At 42.5% G+C, this 23,596-nt stretch overlaps 1 protein-coding gene across 20 annotated transcripts in view; it reads right to left on the bottom strand.

Moving 5' to 3' along the window:
• Positions 1-23,596, bottom strand: part of DOCK9 (dedicator of cytokinesis 9) — a 283,449-nt gene that overhangs the window by 202,166 nt on the left and 57,687 nt on the right. For 3 of the 20 annotated variants that reach the window (XM_027590626.1, XM_027590634.1, XM_027590638.1), the window contains exon 1: positions 17,125-17,286. The exons of 6 other annotated variants lie outside the window; for them this stretch is intronic. In XM_027590626.1, coding sequence (XP_027446427.1) covers positions 17,125-17,286 — 162 coding nt within the window. Of the gene's footprint in view, positions 1-17,124; positions 17,649-23,596 lie in introns of those variants that run through there. 11 more of the 20 variants (XM_027590617.2, XM_027590619.2, XM_027590622.2 and 8 more) reach the window with 10 other exon arrangements.

The following is a 23,596-nucleotide window of genomic DNA, read 5'->3' as shown; positions in this document are numbered from 1 at the left end:
AAAATTAGTTTATAATCCCAAACACACAGTGAGTGGGTGGTGGAGAAAGACAGCCACAATGTCCCTGGAGGGTGGGGGGGGGAGGGGAAGTAGCCTTAGAATCACAGTTTTGTGATATAAATCATCTAAGCACAGATAACAGTGTAGATAGGAAGTCAAAGAAAGATATGCATTAACTCCCCCTTTTACTTTTGTGATAAAAAGACCTACCTCAAACTCAGAGTTTGGCATTAGAAGCTCATACATTGTATATTTTGGAAATAAATGGCCTAAGTACTCTCGAAAACCTAATGTGGCAACTCCCTGAGTTCCTTCAACAATCTTTCCAACTCATTACTCTTGTTGTTCACAGACTCAGAGGGTGGGTATGTGGCCTGGAACAAGGTTTGCAGGAGCAGCTTATGAACACACACACATAAACACACACATATTCGAGAAGGTAGCCAAAGAGAGGATGACAAAACAACATTTTTTAGTAAGAAAAGCAAAAATAGCTTTAAAGGTTTTTAAAAATTCATTTCCCAATAGAAGGAATTCTTACATGATGAACTCTCTTGCTTGTTTCAAGACTGTGTGGCTTTCTCCCGAATTCTCTAATTGCCTGGTCCCAGCCAAGTCCTACATGTCTGGGGTTGCAGTTCAGACAACATAAGCAGTCTTAAAGCTTATCCTCAACATTTTTCTTTACATTTCTTTCTTTCTTTTTTTTTACACATTCCTTTTTTAACAGAGAGTGATTAGAAATTATAAAAAATGAAAAAGGTTTGAATGTTCTGATGCAGCTAGAGGTTCTTTTTCAAAATTAAGAGCATTACTCTCTGCTCTCCCTCTGGACAGTGCCCAGCATTTTTGATAAACACACATCTGCAGAAACTATCAGAGTTTCCACTTGTTTTACAACACTGGTCACAAGAGTATGATCTGGGCAGCAGCCTGCATCCTTCTGTTCCACAACAGCCATTCTAAAAGGTGGCTGAATTCTAAGGGTGAAAAGAGAAAACAGAAATTCAGCATTAACTGCCTTGCCTCAAAGTTCCCCAAATGCGCCTGCATTTATCAATTTGGCAAAGAAGCACTGGTGAAATCCTACTCTGGTTGGTGGAAAAGAGGAAGCAAAAATAGGATAGGGGCGCCTGGGTGGCTCAGTCGGTTGGGCGACTGCCTTCGGCTCAGGTCATGATCCTGGAGTCCTGGGATGGAGTCCCGCATCGGGCTCCCTGCTCGGCGGGGAGTCTGCTTCTCCCTCTGACCCTCCCCCCTCTCATGTGCTCTCTTTCCATTTCTCATTGTCGCTCTCTCAAATAAATAAATAAATAAATAAAAATCTTAAAAAAAAAAAATAGGACAATGATGACCACTTTCCAGGTCTGGCCAGAACGTTCAGGGCTCTGCCTGTCTTTGACCCCCATCCCACAAGATCCCCCACACCCCCCCCCAAAATCAGATTTATAAAAGCAGGATGATCTGGTCTGACTTAAGGCTCTGGGAGGGAACACACATAGAAGAAAGAGGCTACCTACCAACTTTGTTATAAATATGTACTGGTCCTTTTAATAGCCCCTCTCTGGATTTTCTCCTGCCCCGATATATCCTCCTTAAGATGCAGCCCTCAGATCTAAACACAGACTCAGAGTGGGAGCAGGTCATGGACTTGAATGAGAAAGTAACGCCTTAGTGCTCCTTCTTTACAAGGCCCGGTGATGAAATCTGCAGATATTTTCGGTGCACAAGAGCAGGAGTCAATCTTTCCAAAGCGAGATGCTCGATGCCCAAGCTGATCTTCTGGGAGCTTGGGAGAGGAACTGGGTGGCTTGCAGGCGTCAAGACACAGCAAAATAGGCCCCCCCTAAAAATCTCATGCCCTCCCCAATTAAACATTTGAAATTTGCTCTAGATAACCATACACAGAAAACTCCCCTACTTGGAAAAGGAAGAAAAATGAGGTAAAAACGCTCTCCTTCTATAATCAAAACAAAAACCCAAACTCAAGAGACTCATTGGCATCCAAATCCCATTCACTCCACAGTTTGGAAATAAATGACAAGCTGCTCCCAAATCTTCCATCATCACCTCCAGTGCTACCCTTAGTTAGCAAACTCCCCTCTGAAATGCAAATGCCCTTTGGCAGATATAATTGTTAGTTATTTATACCACGTGTGAATGTTTTAATCAGATAAGAGCCCAACATCTAGCTGAGATCATTCACACACAGAGACCGACAGAAAAAAAGGAAGTGGGGGTGGATTCTGGAACACGGAAGGTTAGGGTGGGCAGGTGGCCACCCCAAGGGTGAGGGCTGTCGTGGGGTCCCACAGGCCCAAGAGCAGCAGGAGGAGGGCAGACAACATTGTGCCCAAAGATAACCTTGTCCTTGGCAGTGTCGGCAACCACCTCCCTGCAGGGAAAGGCTTTTCAGCTGGAGTTATCAAAGACACAGACTAAACAATAATTCTAGGGTTCTGTTCTCCACAGCCATCTTACTGCCACAAAACTTATTTTGTAAGTATTATTGGGAGAATTATCTAAATGTGCTGCCTTGTGCCTTACATTTACTGGCTATTACAAAACCACTTTTAATCCCTATTAGGAAACCACATAAACTTGGTTTAAAAGGTTTTATGCTAAGTAAGAGTACAGGTGAAACAGCTCCCCAAAACTCTTTCTTCACAGGAAAAGCTGGAAGTGTTAATAGTTCATTGTCTACACGGCTTCCAATTCCTGTTGATAATCCAAGTAGGTATATTTTCATACTGTTATCCTCTTTTGGTCATAGATAGGGATAAAAATCCCAAACCCTCATCTAATAAAAGCACTTTGTGGCTTTTTCTCTCTGTTTCTCTTGTGTGATAGGAAGACAGTGGAAGCAGGGTACATCTTCTGCAGAGAAGTCAGAAGGCGAGGCATGGGTCTTCCTAGACACCACATTAAGGTAATCCCTGGATTAACTTTCATTGGACGACCAGCCTACAGGGACTTCCTGACATCCAGGAAGACAGGGACAGGGAAGGAGACCTCAGGGAGCCTCAGACATCTGCCATGAAGCCGGAGCAGGCTCAGCAGAAGTTAACAAGGCTTAAGCTGCAGGACCCTCCCTGGCAGGCAGGGGCCTCAACCAAGGTCCTACACCTAACTTGGTATTTGTAATTTTCTATTCGTTTTCTTGAAGAGGGGCTCTATGCTGTAAACGCTTCAGGGCCCTCCAAAAGCTGGATCTGTCTCTGACCTGAAGGTTCCAACTTGCTGAGTTGGAAACTCAGCAAGACCCCAAGTGAACTCCTGGTCTCTCCCTTCCCTGCTCTCACACCAGCGGGCACTGAAACCTGCCCCCACCCCTGCAGAGCCTGCATTTGATTAATGGCATCACCACCTCCCAAGTCAGAAGACCGGGTGTTATTATTCCTGCTCCCTCACCCACTGCCAGTGTGCAACGGTCGAGCAAATTCTAGCTCCATAAAAAAATCGCTCCAGTCTAACCCTTTCCCCCCGTCCCCTCAATCAAAGGGCTTGCCTCGGGGCTCAGAGCTTTCACCCCTGGCCCCCTGCCTCCCTTCTCTTCCTTTCTGACTCTGACCCCACTCTGACATGAGGATGGTCTAAAATACCCAGCAGTGGCTCCACAGTCTTCCAGACCAGAACGCGGCAGGCTGGGCACACGAGGCAGCTCTTCAGGAATTGGCCACCTCATCTCACACACAGCTCTGAGCTTCTCTCCCTTCCCTACACACTTCTAAACTCACTGTTCCCTTCCGATTGATGCAGATCCACCCCAGCCCTGTCTATACCCTAACCCCATTAGGGTTTGTGTTCATCCTTCAAACTCAGCTCAGATGCTGGCTTCTCTTCAAGCGTTCCTGATCACCCCTGGTCACTGGTTCACATCACCCTTTGACTCTTGTGGAATCAGCCCTTTCTTCTACTAATGTTTACTTTTGTCTCCCAAGCTAGACTGGGCTCCCTGTTCATCTTTTTCTCACTCCTCTACTGCTGCGGGGTTCATTCACTCCTGAGTACTTTTCCACATCCCATCAGGACTTCGCCTTAACAGTTATGTTTGTTATACTGAAAGGCAAGACTCTACAGTACCACGGTGAGGAGCACAGGGCTCTGGAATTCAATGACTGGTCTGAATCCCGGCTGTGCTACTCACTACGTGACCTTAGACAATATTTACCTTTCTCTTGGTTCCTCCATTTCCCCATCTATAAAATAAAGGTAACAAGAGTATCTAGCTCTTGGGTTGTCCTAGGGATTAAGTAAGTCACTAGACATAAAAGAGCGGAGAAGCATGCATGATAACCAGGGAACACTCAGTAAGTGTCAGCTATTCTGATGGAGGGGAGGGAAGGGAGGAGGTAGAGAAGGGGGGCTTTATTCAGTGATCCAGTTCCCCCACTCCACTGTATAAGCCCCTTCCAAGAAGCAGAGGAGATACTTACTGGAAAGCCTGTTGTGCCAAGAAGGACACTGTGCACATACCTCCTACATGTTTCTATGAACAATAAAGATGATGCGGTCGGAGCACAGGAAGCAAGAGCACACACGGACACACCCGCAGGCCCATTTCTTCAAGCTACGGCCACACTCCTGTTTCCAAATACAAACCAGGCTATCGTCCACCCCACCACCACCAGCACTCAACTCAGGACAGCTACTCCAGCTCCTTCTCCTCTGCACTTCCCAGGGCACTCTCACCAGGGGACCCCATCCATTCCCATGCCATCCTTCCCTTGCTGGAGCCCACAATTCTACCTACAGCCTCAACAGTCATGGTCTACTGATCTACAGATGTCTCCATTCTGGCGTGTCCAAGCTCACACTAGGGATGCCCCAAACCGAAATCCTCCTCTCCATCCCAACTCCCTCAGACTCAGTCCCTCAAAATGGGTCTCCCCTCAAGAGATGCCCCAGAGGTGCCCGAGGCAAACATCTGAACGCTCTTAACTCCTCCCCCTGACTCCCTCTCTCTCCTAGATTTAACCTTCTCTTAAATCCAGAAACTTTTCTCCATCTCTACTACCATCTACCTTAATGAGGCCAACATCACCTGTCATTCTGCTGCAAGGACCCCCTCATTAGGGTTCCTATCTTCAGACCCTGCCCCCTTTCTCCAATCCATCATTCACTCTGCAGTCTGAGTGATCTTGCTAAAACGTCAATCTGACCATGTCTTTCCTTATCTAAAACTTTCGGTAAATGGCTCCTCTTCAATATTGGAATAAAGTACCAAAAGACCCACCAGGATCTGGTCCCTGCTTACCCCTCTAGCCCACTGGTCACCAGTGTACCCCCACAGTTGTCCTCCAGCTCCGTAAGCCCCCTCCAGCCTCGTGGAATTACTAGCAGCTCTCAGGAGGTCTCAGCTCTCCCTCCCCGGGACTTTGCTTCCTTAGCAGGTATGTCCCTCTCCTACCCCTTCACCTAGTACAGTCTTCTCTTCCTTCAAGTTAGATATCACCTCCACCAAGGAAGGAGCATTCCCTGACTCTGTCCCAAAGGTGAGCTAGGCATGCCTCATAGACTTTTGCATCGTAGCTATGTTTACGCCCATCACAGCTTGCATCCCACTTAAGAGCTCCTACTGGCTCTCTCAGAGCAGGAACTATATTAGCAGGCATCCAATGAATATCTGAAAATTAAAGAAAAGTAGAGGAGGTGTAACACAACAAGAAATATATATTTGGTCTCTGCCCCTGTTCCTGGTACAAAGCTTCTAAAACTCTTGGAATTCCATGAGTGACAAAGGAGTATCTTTTGTTATTCATAATAAGCCCCATTCAACCTAATCTGAGTTTATGTTAACGAGGCGACTCCAGGAGGCTGGTTGCCAGAGGAACCAACCAAGTGATTAAAGGGTTGGATCTTCCAGATCAGTCCCCTGACCCAGAGAGAGAGAGGAGAAGGGCAGGAGATGCAGTTCATAACCAATGACCAATTATTTAATCAATCATGCCCACATAATGGAGCCTCCATAAATACCCTAAATGAAGGGGTTCCGAGAGCTTCTGGGTCGGTGGACACATGGAGGGGCCAGGAGTGTGATGGACGTAGAGAGGGGATGGAAGCCCCGCATCCCATTCTGTACATTGCCCTATGCATCACTTCCATTTGACTGTTCCTGAATTACATCCTTTTTAATTAACCAGTAATAATCAGTATTTTCCTGAGTTCTGTGAGCATTTCTAGCAAATTATCTAACCTATGGAAGGGGTCATGGGAACCCCAGATTTACAGCCAGTCAGCTGAATGCAGAGGTGACAAACTGGGACTTCAGACCAGCATCTGAAATGGGGGCAGTCTTGTGGGACTGAGCCCTCAACCTCTAGAGTCTCTACTCACTCTAGGTAGTTAAGTGCCCAAATTGTTTAATGTGGGGGGCAGGGGGAAACCCACACATTTGTTGTCAGAAGTGTTGTGAGTAAAGGAAATAGTTCTTTCTAGTGGAAGGAAAAAACAAAGAAAAGGTTTCCGGGTTCTTTCTGACTGCTCTTCAACAATAAAGGAAGCAGAGAGAAATCAGAGTAATTTCTAAGACTGATTGTTCGACGATGCTGTCGCCTATTTCATCAGTCTAGAAAACACACAAGAAATACCAGAAGTGCAGAAGGCAAAACTACATAGCATATAGGACTGCCACCAAGTCTGTATCTTAGCATTCTACAAGCAAACTCACCACAGAGACTCTGTAGAGCCCAAACCTACTCCAGAGGGAAGAGAAAACCTACAGCCGGCTACTAGCTCCATGTCTTCACATCTACCTCAGTCCCTAGGATACGGGTGTTTCCTTGGCAGAGAAACAAATGTTCATTGAAATGCATCCTCAGATAAAGCCTTTGATTGTTCACTGACATTTGAAAAAAAGTGAAGTACTCCTTTATCCAATATTCCAGGACTGAGGTAACAAAAAGTACACACAGGCATACACAGATACACAGGCACACCTACATCACACACAGACATACAACATACCCAAACCTTCACACACATGTAACATGAGGGTAGAGGAAAATTATCTTCAGAATTCACGTAACATGTAACGGGAAAGCTAGAATCTATTCTCCATCTATTAAGATACAGATGTATTTCCTGTAGACACGAATACACTTGGTTTGGAAACTCTAGTAATACCTCTGCTTATATTTTGCTGGGACTCCTTTTGTTAGCAAAGACCAGAAATAGAAAATATGTAGATTCAAATCAAGGTTACTTGAGGATGCAGCTGCCACACTGGAATTTTTCTTTCATCAAAATGCACCACAGAGTCCTTACAAAGACAAGCCTGATGGGCTGTATGAACAGGCTAGTTCACAAGGAAACAGATTTACAAATATACTTAACTCTACATTCAAACCTTAACCCTGAGCTCCTGAATCTTTACCAATACATTCTTTATAAAGACTACTTAATTCAGCAACTTATAGAGGATAGTCTATTTATTCTACCTTAAAAATGAAGAATTTGTTTCTCCCTCTAAATTTCTTGTTTCTATTTTTACTAAATTGCAATTGAACTGGCAGCTGGATAAGAACTTTCCCTCTGTAATGGACACAGAATGGTACCAAAATAAAGGCTAGAATATAAAAGAACATAAAATATAATAAAGGCAGAATCACAAATCAGTGAGTAAGGAATGAATGAATTCAACAAACAGGATTGGGAAAAATGAGAGCTGGAGGTAAGGAGGGAATCAAATTAGGGCCTCAACTAAACTATATATATCCAGGAGTCGGCAAACTGTAAAGGGCCAGCTAATATATATTTTAAGCCAGCTACTGAACATTACAGGTTCCTGTCACAACTGCTCAACCATGCCACTGTGAAAGCAATCATCAACAACAATGAAGAAGTGTGGCTATGCCAATAAAACTCTATTTACTTTTTTTTTTTAGATTTTTTTTATTTATTTATTTGAGAGAGAGAGAATGAGAGCCAGAGAGCACGAGAGGGAAGAGGGTCAGAGGGAGAAGCAGACTCCCTGCTGAGCAGGGAGCCCGATGTGGGACTCGATCCTGGGACTCCAGGATCATGACCTGAGCCGAAGGCAGTTGCTTAACCAACTGAGCCACCCAGGCTCCCAATAAAACTCTATTTACAAAAACAGGTGACAGGATCTTTGGACAAAAAAGCCAAGTAGTAAACAAACAAATAATTCCAAAAGAAAATACCGGTGAATATCTAATTTGAGGTAAGCAAGAATTTCTGAGCATAAAAGCAATGGGAGAAATCACAGAGGAAAAGATGATTATGCTTATCACATACATTTAAACTTCTGTTAGTAAAACAAATACTATAAAGAAAGTAATCAAAAGGCAAATGACAAAATGGAGAAATATTTTAAATAAATATGACAAAGGATTTGGAGCTTGAAAGTCATATCTTTGTCTCTCACGTTGGCAAAACATGATGCGATAATCATTTATAAAACAAGACTAGGGGCACCGGGGTGGCTCAGTTGGTTAAGCATCCAACCCTTGATTTCCGCTGGGTCATGATCTCAGAGTCCTGAGATCAAGCCCCGAGTCAGGCTCCACACTCAGTGCGGAGTCTGCTTGTACCTCTCCCTCTGCTCCTCCCCCCAGCTCACACACACTCTCCCTCTCTTTCAAATAAATAAAATCTTTTAAAAAAACAGAAACAAACAAACAAACAAAAAAGACAAAATATTCACTACTGCTGGAATGTAAATGGAATCAATCGTCAAGCAATAAAATATATGCCTTAAAGGGACTTTTAAAAATTCCTTCTTACCTTAGCAAGTTCATGTTCATGAATCTAGCCTCTGAAAATATTAAAAATCCATAGAAAGATTTTTGGGTAAAGATGTCCCCCGTAATTTTAATGTACAATAACCTAAGTGCCTAATAACAAAAAGCACTTAAATTCTAGAATATACAGTACAATGGAATATTACGCACATACTAGTGTTTTAATGGAACATTATGGGCATAAGAAAATGGTCATAAGAAAATAAGTGGAACAGGGGCGCGTGGGTGGCTCAGTTCGCTAAGCGACTGCCTTCAGCTCAGGTCGTGACCCTGGAGTCCCAGAGAGTCCCACATGGGTCTCCCTGCTTCTCCCTCGGACCCTCCCCCCTCTCATGCACTCTCTCTCATTCTCTCTCAAAAAAATAAATAAAATCTTTAAAAACAAAGAAGTGGAACAGGCATCGGGAAGGGCACTTGGCTGGCTCAGTTGGTGCAGCATGTCACGTCTGATCTCAGGGATGTAAGTTTGAGCCCCGTGTTAGGTGTAGAGATTACTTAAAAAAAAAAAAAGGCATCAGGAATTATTTATGAAATAGTATACCATTTTTATATTTGCATAAGCAGAGAATAATACTAGAAAACACACAGTACATGTTAAACAGTAATTATTTCTAGGTTGTGGGATTATGGTTGATTTTTCTTCTCCTCTTTATTCTTCTCTGTAGTCTCTAAATTTCCTCTAATAATTATATATTCTAAATATGAAAGACAATGTTACTTTTAAAAAGCAAAAGAGTTGTTGCTTCTCACTGAATCTGTGAAAGAAATATAAATCAGCTACTTCGAATATCTAAAAAGTAAGACTTGAGCAAAGCAACAACGGCTTTACCCATCTGTTTCTACTCAGTATTTCTTCTGCTTTCCTCTTTAATATCTAAGAAACAGCTACGAACTCTGAAAGGGTGAAGACCTCCCAGAACAAACACATTCCAGCCCCCACAATGGAACATTTCAGAATTCCTCTGGGATCTGTAAGTATGCCAGTGGTCATGCTTCCAGCAGTTGAGGCAAAATTAGTACTAATCTGAACCCTGGTATATGTTATTGGCCTAACAATACAGCAATCTAAGGCGATGTTATTCTGTTCATAGATAACGCCATCAGCATCTTAATAAAGAACAAAAAGGAAGGCAGGCTGCTTGAAATCCCAAGGAAAGAAACACATTTTCTTGTCTTCAAGTTTTAAAAATCTCAAAATAACCTTTCTGGAGGGCAATCCGGCTAAACAGATATCAAAACCCTTTAAAAAGCAAATAAACTCTGACCTAGCTACTCCAGGTCTAGAAATCTGTGGTAAGAAAACAATTTGACATGTTTAAAGCATATACGCAAGGATAGAAAAAACAGAGAAGAGTGGGGGAAAAAGAACAGAAAAGTAAAAAAGTGGGTACAGGTTAAACAAAATGTCACATCCTGAAATGTAAATGTTTGTGTCCCCTCAAAATGCGTATGTTAAAACCTAATTCCCGATGGGACAGTACGTGGAGGTGAGGCCTTTTGGAGGTGATTAGGTCATGAGGGTGGAGCCCTCATGAAGCTCTTTTAAAAAAATAAAAAAATCTGTAAGAGATTATAGTGCTCTTATAAAAGAGACTCCACGATACCCACCAACCCTCCCCCATGTGAGTTTATACTGCGAAGACAGACCTCAGGGAGCCAGGAAGTGGGCCTTCACCAGACCCCAAATCTGTGCATGCCTGACTCTTGGACTTCTCAAACCTCCAGAACTGGAGAAATAGATGTTTTTATTTATAAGACACCCAGTCTATGGTATTTTGTTATAGCAGCCTGAAATGAACCAAGACACATCTATACAATGAAATGATGCCATTAAGATTGACTCATAAATGTATACTCATTAACATGGAAAGACATCTGTGATATACTGTGGAGATTATTTAAAGCTAGTTATAGACTACATAACAAAATAACATGTTTATTATAGTTACGTATTAGCTTGGGCTGCCCCAACAAAATACCATAGACCAGGTGGCTTAAACAACAGAAATGTATTTTCTCATAGTTCTGGAAGCTGAAGTCCAAGGTCAGTACCTGGTGAAGACCCTTGTCCTGGCTTACAGCAGACAGCTTGCCTTCTTGCTGTGTGCTCACATGGCAGAGAGTTAGGAGTCTCTTACTCTTCTAATAAGGTCACAGCCCTATTAGGTGGAGGCCCCACCTTTATGACTCCATTTAATTTAATTACTTCCTAAAAGACCCCATATCTCCAGATGTGGTCACTTTGGGGATTAGGGCTTCGACATTTGAATTTTGGGAGGGACACAATTTAGTCCACAGCAACTCTAAACAATTACATGTTTTTTATGAACCATGCTGTACACGGATGAAATTCTGGAAGGTTTTGCCTAAAAATGTTTAAATCGGTGGTTACCTCTATGTACTGAACATTAGCATGCTTAGTTTCTACAATGAACGTTAATTACCTGTTTATAATTTAATAAATATTAATAAGATAGTAAATTTTAATAAAGCATCGGGGAAAGATGCAATACGCTTTCGCGCTAGTCACACTGGCTGCACTCAAAAAAAGCAGCATCAACAGAGCAGCGCAATCTCAAGATGCAGGAAATGGATCTAGGAATCAGAGCAGACTGACTGTTCCTTGAAAACATCTCCAATTTACTGCTGTGATCCAAACAGGCAACAAAAACAAAACCCACTGGGCATCATTAGGAAGGATATTAGAAATAAAATGGAAAACACAGCCTATCCGAAGCCATAGTCCAGTGATCGGATGGAGAACCAAAGGAAGGTTCCGGAAGGCCACTAAGCAGGTTTCTGCTTTCTTATACCTCAAGACAGTTCTCACAGTGCAAGAAAAAGTGATGAGGGCACACCTAAAATCATCAAGATCTAGACTATACTTTCTCCACTTCCACAAGCAGGTATTATACAATTTTTCACTTATCACTTGTCACAAATTCACCATTTATGCTCCCCCCTCCTTCCCACCCCTCCCCACCTCCAAACAGACACACAGACATGCACAAGCCGGACTGCAGGCTCTTCAGAGCCAGACAACATTATCACCCTCAACTCCATTCTCTTGCACAGTGCACATACGATAAATCAGAGGATTTTCATAGCCGACAGGTATTTTCTATTAGGAAGGACTGTTTAGCCTGGGGAGACTACAGTGGTCTGATAAAATTCTATACTGTGATAAAGGCTGAGAACATGCTGAGGATGTGTAGCCAATCTTAACAACAACAACAACAACAAAAAAAAACATGAAAAACTTCACAGCTTTAAGGAGGTAAAAAGAAAAAGGCAAATATTAACTCATAATGGGTAAAATTATCCTTATTATCCCATCAGGTCACAAAAGAAATGGAAGACAGAAAGTGTGTTTTCTCCTTGTGACTTGCAGCAGTTTGCCTTCCTGACCGCTCTCTACGGGGCTGCTGACAGGGTCCTAGCTGCAACTTCTTCCACGTGAGTTCTAATGGGCGAGAAGACAGCACGGTACAGAATAATCCCACAGCTCCTCAGGCCTTCCACGGACATGTTAAGAGAGGGGAATATTATGTTACTGGCTTGAGTAAAACAGGTCAAGTCCTAGTCAATAAGGCTGGGCCCATCACAAACCCTCCTAGACAAGGAAAAAGGGGATTTACAAGTGTATGGTGTCACTCGTGCCACCCCTCCTCATGGAAGGTGACTGGGCGGAGCTGTGCTTTCCTGCCCCTGACAGGCCCTGAGAGTTCTGCCGGTCCTTCCCTGACAGGGACGTGAGCTTCCTCATCACTTCGCCAGCGCTCGGCACACAGAAGCATTCAAGGTTGTGTCTGGAATGAGCTGAACTAATACATTCAATTACTTAGAAAAGGGAGACATTAGGAAAAATCTATACTCGGGAAATAGAGACTATCCTAACTCAGCTTTGCCCCTCCATTGCAGTAGGATTACTAGTCAAAATTTAACTGTGGTACTGCTGAAATTCAGTCAGTCCCCAGATGCCAGATAAGCCCATTTCCCAGTGTCCTACCCACCATGGGGCTGATTCATGCTGTTTAGATATAAAAAGAACCTTCCTGTACAAGATTCTACAGTTGCAGCCTTATAAAGCTAAAGTCTGCACTAGAGACATCTAATTTTTGCTTCAGAGCCAACCTTAGTGATCATAAAAATGCTTTTTCTTCACTATAAAGGTCTCCATTAGCTTATTAATTTATGCTCTGCCTTGTTGCAAAAGGATTTAAAATTATTTACATAAATAACTTAAAAAAATAAGATAAAAAGTATTTAATAAACAGATGAGAAAAAGCAGACGGTGATAAAATAGTAATATAGGAAAATAAGAAGCAAAGTTTAAGGGCAAATAAAAAAAAATCACTGGAGCACCTGGGTGGCTCAGTCATAAGCAGCCGACTCTTGGTTTCTGCTCAGGTCATGATTTCAGGGTCATGAGATCAAGACCCCTCCCACCCACGCCCCCCAAATAGGGCTCTGTGCTCAGCAGGGTCTGCTTGAGATTCTCTCCCTCTGGCCCTCCCCCCACTTTCTCTCTCTTTCTCTCAAATAAATTTTTTAAAAAAATCTTTTTTTAAGAGCCTATATATCTGTTAGAATTGGGTCACATGTTTGAATCTAAGCTTTCTTTAACAGTCAACTGAAGAGGTGGCTGGGACCATTTACATGAATCTTCATGTATATAAAATACAAAGTAGTTCCTCAGAAAAAGCACAACCGCTCAGAGTATAGAGAGAAGAAATTTACTTCCAGGGCCCCTCATAAAAAGAACACTAAAAAAAAAACAGAAATAATTATGGTAATAGCTAACAATTAGCACTAACTTACATATAAAACACTACCCTAAGGACTTTAGACATATTCATTCATTCAATAACTCTATGAGGAAAGTATTGTTACCATCTGCATTTCATGAAGTACAGATCCATTTCATTACTCATTAATAATGAAACTGAGGAACAGCGCAGTTAGGTAAACTGCCCAAAGTCACACAGCTAGCAAGCTGTGGATTCGGGATTTTAGCCCTGCAGGCTGGCTCCGGAGTCAGCACTCTTTGTTTGTTTGTTTGTTTTAAGATTTTATTTTTAAGTAATCTCTACACTCAACATGGGGCTCAAACTTAGAACCCTCAGGAGTCGTGTGCTCTACGGACTGACTTGGCACTCTTAACCACTACACTACAGTGCCTCTGGCCGATCCAAAAGCAAATGAGCAATGCCCTCAACAAAACCCTCATGGCAGACATCACTTTCATAAGGATGTTTCTTATGATGCCCTTCAGTTAGGCCAAGAGGAAAACACAAAGCTTAGTTCAGGAGCAGCAACTCCACTGACGCCAAAATGAGGCAGTCCACCCACATGGGTTTCTGACACATGGACAGATTTGTGGGATATTTAAGAGTCTCTCGAAGACTGGGGGGCCTCAAGCCCTAAGCCTCATGAACATTATTCCTCTCCCTCCACACGATTCAGTACGCACTGGAGGGCCGGGGTGGGGGTTATACCCTGAGGAGCAGGCGAAGCACCAGTCTGACCTGCTGACAGGTAAGGCAGAGCCACAGGCTGGGTAGCCCCCTGAGCTGGAGGAAGGATGGGTAGCAGCCACCCTACTAACCAAGGCCTGACAGGCCCACATCTGCCTGAAGAGTAGGTCAGCCTACCTGTGCATAGAAGGGGGCTCATGGGAGTACCACCTGGCAGGGCTCCCTTAAGAAAGTTTGGCTGGCTCAAGCCAAGGGATGAGAAGGCCCTCCAATGCCTGTGCCCTGGGACAGGTCTCAACAGAGCTAGTCTGGATACTGTCCAAAGATTATATCATCAATTGTCAGTCATGACCACAGCAAACCCATGGAATGTTTGGCCTTGAACCACATAACTTCTTGGTACAGCTCCAGGACAGAAGGATTGAAAAGTACAACTCTAGTGGACATTATTGAAAATGTGCCAGTTATTGTTTGGGGGAAACAACAAAAATGTTTGAAAAAAGACTTTTGGTTTTAGGATAAGTGATTATAACCTAAATTCTCAACATCTTCTCCAAGTTCAAGTTCAGGACCATAAAACCATTTTATCAGAATTCACTCATTAACTGAGCACTTAATACAAATCAGACACTGTTCTAGCTGTTGGGGCAGAATGGCAAACAAAACACAAAATCCCAGCCATCAGAAAGCTTATTCTTTACGGTCATGTCATTTGTTAAAATTAGGGAAAGCTTTATGAAGGAAATATGGGACCTCAGTTCTATTTTTGCTATTTTATGCTGTCTAAAATTATTTTAAAATAAAAAGTTAAAATTTTTTTTAAAAAAAGAAAGCTTATCCTTGTTGTAAGTATGGTTAAGTACTACTTACTACTAACTACTCTTACTATACTTGACTAACTGTATGTCAGATGGAGATAAATATTAGGAAGAAACCATGGCAGGAAATCAGAGAAGGGTGTGCTGGGGGTGCTACAAGGGTGCTTTGACCCCTATGCCAGGGGTCAAAGAAGCCTCACTGAGAAGGGGAAATCAGAGGTCGCCCTGTAAGAAGCCAGGGGTGAACCAGGTAATGCCTGGCCAGAGTGTCCAGCAGGAGGGAACAGCAGGGAAATGAGGAATGAGGAGAGAGTGAGAAGCAAATGGGGGTGGCCAGGAGAAGCAGGGGCAGCAGGTGTGTAGGGATGGACCGGGAGGCCACAGGAAGGATCCCGGATCTGACTCTGAGTAGAGGAATAACCATCAGACTTTCCTTTGCAAAGGACCACTGTCTGCTGAGTGAGGGGAAGGTCAAGGGTCAAGGACAGAAGCAGGGAGAGCAGTGGGAGGGAGAGGGTGCATCTTTCCACCCACAGCACCTCGGCCACAGGTGCACATGGTCACGTCTTTCTCAGTCTGCTAGTGCAGGCAAGGGTGGTGGGCAGACAGCACCTGACCCAATGCATAAGAACAGTGCTTCAAAATCCAGCCCCAGCGTGCCGACAAAGCCCCTGGCAGGTTATTACTCCCTCGTGCAACAAAATAAAAAGAAAAACAAGCAGAGTCTCTCAAAGATGGGTTAACCCAAGACAAGTCAGTGTGACCTGAGGGAGCATAAGCCGGCAGCATGGGAGAGACGTTGCCTTTACTGGCCAAGCGGTGCCAGGACTGTCAGGGTTATAGATTACACCTAATGGGGCAGACTCCGTAATGAGCTGGTCCTTCTAATCTCTGATACCAGTTGTTCTCAAAAGCATATTCCAAAATACATTAGAGTTTAAAATATTTAATAGTTAATACAGCCCCACTTAAGTTCCAAACCCACACATAATACTGCCTTCCAAAATGCATCTGATGCTCAAATGATGCTCTCTTTCCCTTCCTCCCATGTATCTTGAAAGCTAATGTCACATAAGACACTCTACAAAATGCATCCTCTCTTGGGTTCCTGCAACGCTGGGGTGACCTGATCTGATCCCGAGGTGCCTATGGCCCCCCAGCACTCCCTCTCCCTGTCAGATGGCAGCCTAACAACCGAGAATGGAGTTGGGGTTTCCACACACCTCGCCCTCACCATACCGAGTGGCTGCTGGCCAGACTCAGACGCAGAAACTCCCACGTGTGTTATTCTCACTCGTTTTGACAAAAAGCTGTGATAAGAACAGAAGGGAAAATGGCAAGGCATCCTGAGGGAAGAGGAGACCCATATGCAGCTTCCTCACGAGCCTGGTATTTGTGAGAAGGCCATGGAGAGGCACACCCATCTATGACCTGACACCTCCTCGTGCGTGCATCGTAAGGAGAGAAAAGAACACACAAGTGTCAGCTAAGCTTCCTTGTACTCTCAAGAACCTTCACCCAAAAACATTGTAAGTAGTCAGACTTAAAACAATAAAACTATAAATATTTTTCTCACACCCATTACAGTTTTCTTTCATGCTCCCTTTAAATTTCTCCCTCTGATGGAAGGACTGACCACAAACCGTTAGTAAGAAAATTTCACCAAGGAAAAGACCAAGATGTAAAGGAACTGAATAATTCACTATCACTGGTAGAGGATTCAGTATAGAACGCCCTAAATACATACTTTGCCACACATTATTTCTGAGACTATACCAAGAACATGTAAGCTCATGAAGCTAACTTAGAAAACTAATCTGTAATCAATTATCTTACTCCAGCTTCTCTCTCTGTATGTATTTAAGCTTTGATGAATGCATGGCATTCTCACACATACAAACAGGCACCTCATAATTACACTTAAGGCCACTTAATTACCCATTTATACACCCAGGCTAGAGATATATAAGCATACTGAAGTAAATAAATATATTTGCTTTATAAGTAAAGACGAGTTTATTCTAACACCATCAAAGTACTTGTTTAATTAAGCAAGACAGCATTTACCAGACAGGAGGAGATCAATAGTTCTGAATCTTCTTTTGTCCAATGGTATGCTGTATATTCAAGGGCATTATTCTCTCCTTGCTGTTTGCACATATAAGCACAGTTTCTTTCAAAAACGGTGCGGATGCCTTTAAACAGAATTACACTAGTAGTGCAACCCATCCCCAAGGTGTGGATGTTCAGATTTCTAGCAATCTCTACTCCATTTCCACATCATCTTCCTTGGCTCTTCTGAGCAGGCTCCCACTGAACCATCTTCATGACAGGCAGTTGCCGGCACCAGAACAGAAGGGAAGCTCCGAGCTGTTGTACTAGAATCTGCTCCTGCCCAACTGCCTGACAAAAAAAAAAAAAAAATCCCGGCTCCGAGTGTCAAATAGGAGGGGTGGTGCAAAAACCAGATGACACACCTCGAATGCACCAAAATCTTTAAAGTATCGTTTTTCCAGTAGACTGCTTCCCTGTTAATACCAAAGAACAAATAAGCCGAAGATTTACATGTGGTTACTGGAAAACTGCCGGCTCCCGTGATTTGCTTAGGATTGTTCTGAATCTCAGAACCTGCCCAAAATGAAAAAATGGTGCCAGACAGCCACCCTGCTGCAGATGCTGCTGGAAGGCACAAAGAATGTTCATCTGCTGCAAGGAATCACTCTCCCAGAATGCTTAGCCCAGCATCTATATTAGCAAACATCTCTTTCCTTGACCTAAATATGCTGTTTGTTTAATCCTGCATCCGCGAGGAACAGAAAAAAAAAAAAAAAAGCCCAAAAATGAGAGAAATCACTAAGATGACTGCTGCTATGGAAACATGTATAAGCCCACTTCAAACAACCTTTTGCATGTGTGGGTAACAGCTTGCTGACAGCAAATCACAGGGGAACACAAAACTGCTGTGTCAATCTTGACTTCTGCCCACTTCTACTCTGCCAGAGAGAGGGCTAGCAAGTTTGCATTGCTTAATAGGATTCTCCCATCTCTGGTACCCAAAGATGCAAATGAGAACATGCATAAAGGGTGACCCGATCAGGCTGGACATATACCTTCTGAAGCAGGGCTCTAGGACGTGATGCTAAACACACACTAAAGTCCCACAGTCAACAAGGTTATTATTTGGGATGCATAAGTAATCCAGGTCCTTCCACTGCAGAATGAACTCAGTAACACTATACTACCCATGTGTGTCTTTGGTGATGGCTAATAGGGAAGCATGTCACTGATAGAATACTAAGTTGACTCTTGCACTTTCCTTCTAAAAAATGAAAAATAAATTAAGTAAAATGACTATGATGAACACAGGAAAACCTCTCCCACCCATAATATGCATCTAGAAAAAGGTTACTGCTCTTTTAAGATCTGTTCTGAATTCCTCATTTCATAAGACAACAGATGGTTTCCATTTTCTATCTACAGATTCTAAAGTTAGAGTGAATTACAATGATTGAGTACCTGCGAGTTAGTTAATGGAAACCCGTATCATATAATAAAAGCAGATCTTTAGAGAATACCACATAGTCACATAATCCCAAAATTTCTGGATCTTATGGCTATTTTACCTCTTAGGCCCCATAGATAAGCAAAAACCTAGGCTTCTCGGGGCACCTGGGTGGCTCAGTCATTAAGCGTCTGCCTTCAACTCAGGTCATGATCCCAGGGTCCTGGGATCGAGCCCCACATCGGGCTCCCTGCTCTGCGGGAAGCCTGCTTCTCCCTCTCCCACTCCCCCTACTTGTGTTCCCTCTCTCACTGTGTCTCTCTCTGTCAAATAAATAAAATCTTTTTAAAAAAAAAAAACAAACCTAGGCTTCTCTCTCTCTCTCTTTTTTTTTTTTTTTTTTTAATGCAAGGTTTATCTAACAGCCACAGAGATCAAACGAGTAGAGATCCTGGCCACAGGAAAAAAACAAGAGTAACCATCTGTGGTCTAGAACATTCAGCTTCAGAATAGCAACTCTGTTAAAACAGAGCTACAGTGTTCAAGACTATACCCAAGTCCTGACATCAGAAGAGCCAAGTCTTCATGTGACATCACAATGCTGGCAGATAAATAACATGGAAACACAATACTGTAGACTATAAAACACCCAACACATGGGTTAAATTATCTGTCTTTTAAGAATTCAGAATGCTCACCATCTATCTTAACTTCTGCACTGCAAGGAAAACAACTTAAAAAATATTATTCACTGAATATAAAGATGGTACCTAGAAGAAAACAACTTAAAAAATATTAGTTCGCTGAATATGAAGATGGTACTTAGAAATTTAAACTTAATTTTTTATTGTTACTACCTATTTTAGACATCTTGGGTGCAGAAGCCAAGGAATATCATTTGAGATACGAAAGATTATGTTTGAACTTTACAAAGGATTATAAATAATAACCAAGCAAAATTTGAAGCTGCTAGTATATTCTATTTGAATTACTTTAAAAACTCCCAAGTTAATAAATAAAACAATGGGACAAAATAGAACAACTTCCTAACAATCATTCAGAGGAAAGAAGAAATGTTTCCTAGGGACCTATTAATAAGCATTTAAGCAACCTGTAACAATTTTAAATGTTAATCATTTTCCAACCAACAAAATTAGTGAGCAAGAAAAACAACAGAAAATATTTAGAGCAAAGGATTCAACAAGGCCCCAAATGGGTTTCATGCTGATAGAAGCACGACAAAATGAATCATTCAAATGTGTATTTGGTTTCACTGATTTTTCTGTATCAGAATGATCTTGGGTTAGTCTACAAGGATAATTACCCATGAATTCCATCAGAGGACATGGAGATGGATGGTATCTATTGGCAACCAGTTCAGCCACCTACAGAGTATGTATTTCAATTTGGAGGTCACATTTACTCTCTTACCTTTAAATATGACCCCTAATTTTCACAATTCCCAAGACTGGATGTCCACCCTTGACTCTGTCTTGAGCCCCAAGCCCATGTCTTCCTCCCCTGCTAATAAGGGTACCCGACTCTCCCATCACCGCCTCACCCTCACAGGTTCCAAATCAATCATCTTTTAATATGACAAACTGGGACGGTATGTCCACACGATGTCATACTTTTAAGCCATAAAAAAGAATGAAGTAGTGATGCATGCTACAATATGGATGAACCTAGAAAATGTTATGCAGAATGAAAGAAGCCAGTCACAAAAGACCTCATCTTTTATGATTCTATTTAAATGACATGTCCAGAATAGGCAAATCCATAGATAGAGAAAGTAGATTAGTAGTTGCCAGAGAATGGGGAGTCATTGCTAATGGGCACAAAACTTCCTTTAGGAGTAACAAAAATGTTCAGAAATTGGACAGCGTTTCTAACATACATGCTATCTTTACACAGTATACAGTCTGTGAATATACTAAAAACCACTGGATTGACATTTTAAACAGGTGAGTTCTACAGTTTGTTAAGCCTGACTCCACTATTGATGTTTTACTACTAACAGCTTTAGGCCTTCCCCCTCTTCTTTCCCCTTCTGTCCCACATCTGGCCAAACTGAACGGATGTTCCAGGTGGCTCCCTCCCTTGGTCCCAGGAGGGAATTCAAACCACTCAGGAATCCTCATCCTGGCCCCACCCGCTGCCACCCCAGAAACCCCAAACCAGGCTCAGGGTCTGCTTGGGAGCTGCCCTGCTCTCCTCCGGGAGCTTCATTACATGAGTAATTAACCTCTTCACACCCTCCTCGTGAATACGACGTCATTAGTCTCAACATCCAGAGCAAATCTGGGGTGTGAGGGGGCAGGAGGAGGGTCCATCCTGTTTCTGCGGAGTGGCCCCAACAGTGAATTATATCTCAATAACACTGTTTTTAAAAACAGGAGAGGGGAGGAAGATAGCATGTACTCTGCCCACCCTGGAAGGCTGTCAAGTTCAGAGTAGTAGGTAAGAACCCAACCAAGTTTGCTATACGCACGTCAGTAACTATTGTTTTATACTTCACCAAGCACTTACTGAGTAGCTCAGAAACAGCCACCTTGCTTAATGAATTTACAGTTTGGACTGCGGCTCTGGCCCCACTGCACAGGAATACACAAACCACAGACCCTGGGAGGGGACTGGGGCTGCCCTCAGGGTGTGCATTTTAATCTAGGAAAGGGGCTCCATGCTGTACAAACCACCAGAAAGCCTGTACAAACAGTACATTGAGGGTAAGACTTGCTGCCCCACTCGGGTCACAACAAACCTCAGCCATTCGGCCTCGGAGACCACAGCAAATAGGTCTCAAGCTTTGACCCGCCCCGCCCCCAAAGCCTATCTATCCAGAGCTGCCATTCCCATTTGTAGCTTTCTCCTTGCCAACTGTCTTTCTGTTTTAAGTATGTTCTAAAGATCAAATTAGTTTGACTAGTAGCTTTACTTCATACTCTCTCAGAAAAGTGTGCATAAAAATTAGTATCTGAAGTAACACCTAAAAAATCTAGAACTACAAACTAGAAGTACTATTCTATCTCAAACAGATTTAAGTCTTCTACCCAGGTCAGACCTTGGGCTCTACCTTAGGAGGCCAGGGAGGAACTGGAATTCTGTCCATTCTGCAGTGGCTGAAATGAAGATCTTGTGTAAAAATAATACATCACATTCTGTGTAAGTGCCATTAGGGTGTCTTATTTTCATCCCTGACAGTCCATACTACATTTCTCAATGCAGTGAATTCTGCTGAACAAAGAAACCTTACCTAAGTTGGCCTGTCGACTCCTTATTCATTTTATATTCAATCAGCATAATCAAAGGTAAGTAGAGTATCTAGCATGGGGCCTGGTTCATACCACATGTCCAATAAGTGTTGGTCTCCTCCATCTTGGCCCCAAATTAAATTTTTTTCTTCCCTGTTCTAAAATAAGGTAGTTCTTCTAAAAATACAAGCATTTCTTACACAAAACCCAAGCATATGAGAATTTAAGATCTAATAAATTCAATCTCCAAATTACTTATATTGGTAAAAAAAAAATGATTCAAAGAGAAAATGGGAGTGTTGTGGAACAAGAAAAGGGAGTTAAGATACTTGGTGAAGAAGGAGTCGAGGTTTTAGCAACGACCACTGGAAAAAGTTTGTTTGTTTAAAGTCAGGAAAGTTAAGGAAACGTTATTATATACGTAAGGATCTTGGTTAAAAATAAGGAAAAGGTGAACTCTCCTACCATTGTGTATTTCAGGAACATAAACCTCAAAATTTGATTGTGGGAGAGAAGGTAGACTTACAGCATATCTAAATTTATCCACCATTTATCATCCCCACCTCAAAACACTTGGAAACGCCACCACATCTTCACTTGAGATGAACAGAGATGGCAGATGGGCCCTACGGGGCAAGGACACGGACAGGAGTTTTAGACTTCTGCCCCCAGAAAGCTCAGTGAAACACACTAATTTTGCTAAAAAATGTATCTCTAAAGTCATAACCACAGAAAATATCTGAGCCAAGTCTGCGGCTAACAGCAGTATTTAAATGTTCTCCAAAGCAGAGAACACAAAGTTACACAGGTGTCTCCATGTTGGTACTAGAATATCAGGGAGGCATGTCCCCGGGCAGGGCTCTGAGCACCTGGCACGTACATGGAGGGACAAAAGAGGAGGGAAAGCACCCAGACTGGCTCCACGGAATGGAGGGCAGCGGCCTTCCAGAGATGACCAGAGTCTCTCAAAAGAAATCAGAGAATCTTCCTTTTATAGGCAGAAGACCGAGTTAAACAGCTTTTAAAATAAAACAGAACTCCTAAAGGAAGTAATGTTGGAGTTAAGAAAACGAACTTACTTGCTAGTAGGAATATAAAATGGTGCAGCCACTGTGAAAGAGAGTATGGTGATTGCTCACAAGATTAAATGAAGAATTATTATACGATGCAGCAATTCCACTTCTGAGTAGATACCCAAAAGAACTGAAAGCAGAGTTTTGAAGAGATATTTGTATACCCATGTTCATAGCAGCATTATTCAAATAATCAAGAGATGGAAGTAACCTAAGTGTCCATCAACAAACGAACATGTGCTATGTACGTACAATGGGATATTACCCCGCCTTAAAAAGGAAGGACATCCTGTCACCTGCTACAGCATGGATACTAAACCTTGAGGACATTATGCTCAGTGAAATAAGCCAGACACAAAAGAACAAATACTGTATGATTCTACTTAAAAGACACAGCTAGAATAGATAAATTCGTAAGACAGAAAACAAAATGGATGTTACCAGGGGCTGGGGGGAAGGGGAATGAGGAATTATTATTTAATAGGTACAGTTTCAGTTTGGGATGATGAAAATGGTCTGGAGATGGATGGCGAACCAGGTTGTAAATGTACTTAATGCCACTGAACTGAATATTTAAAAACAGTTAAAATGGCTAATTTTATGTTAGATATATAAGATGTATTTATCTTACTGCTATTAAAAAAAAGAAAAAAAGACCAAAGTAGTTACTAGACTACTTTCCTATGACTTCCAGGAACAAGTGAAATAACAGA

Source organism: Zalophus californianus, chromosome 3, assembly GCF_009762305.2.
Source record: "Zalophus californianus isolate mZalCal1 chromosome 3, mZalCal1.pri.v2, whole genome shotgun sequence".
Lineage (NCBI taxonomy): Eukaryota > Metazoa > Chordata > Mammalia > Carnivora > Otariidae > Zalophus > Zalophus californianus.
The sequence above is the reverse complement of the archived record's forward strand: the minus strand, read 5'-3'. Positions and strand labels throughout refer to the sequence as shown.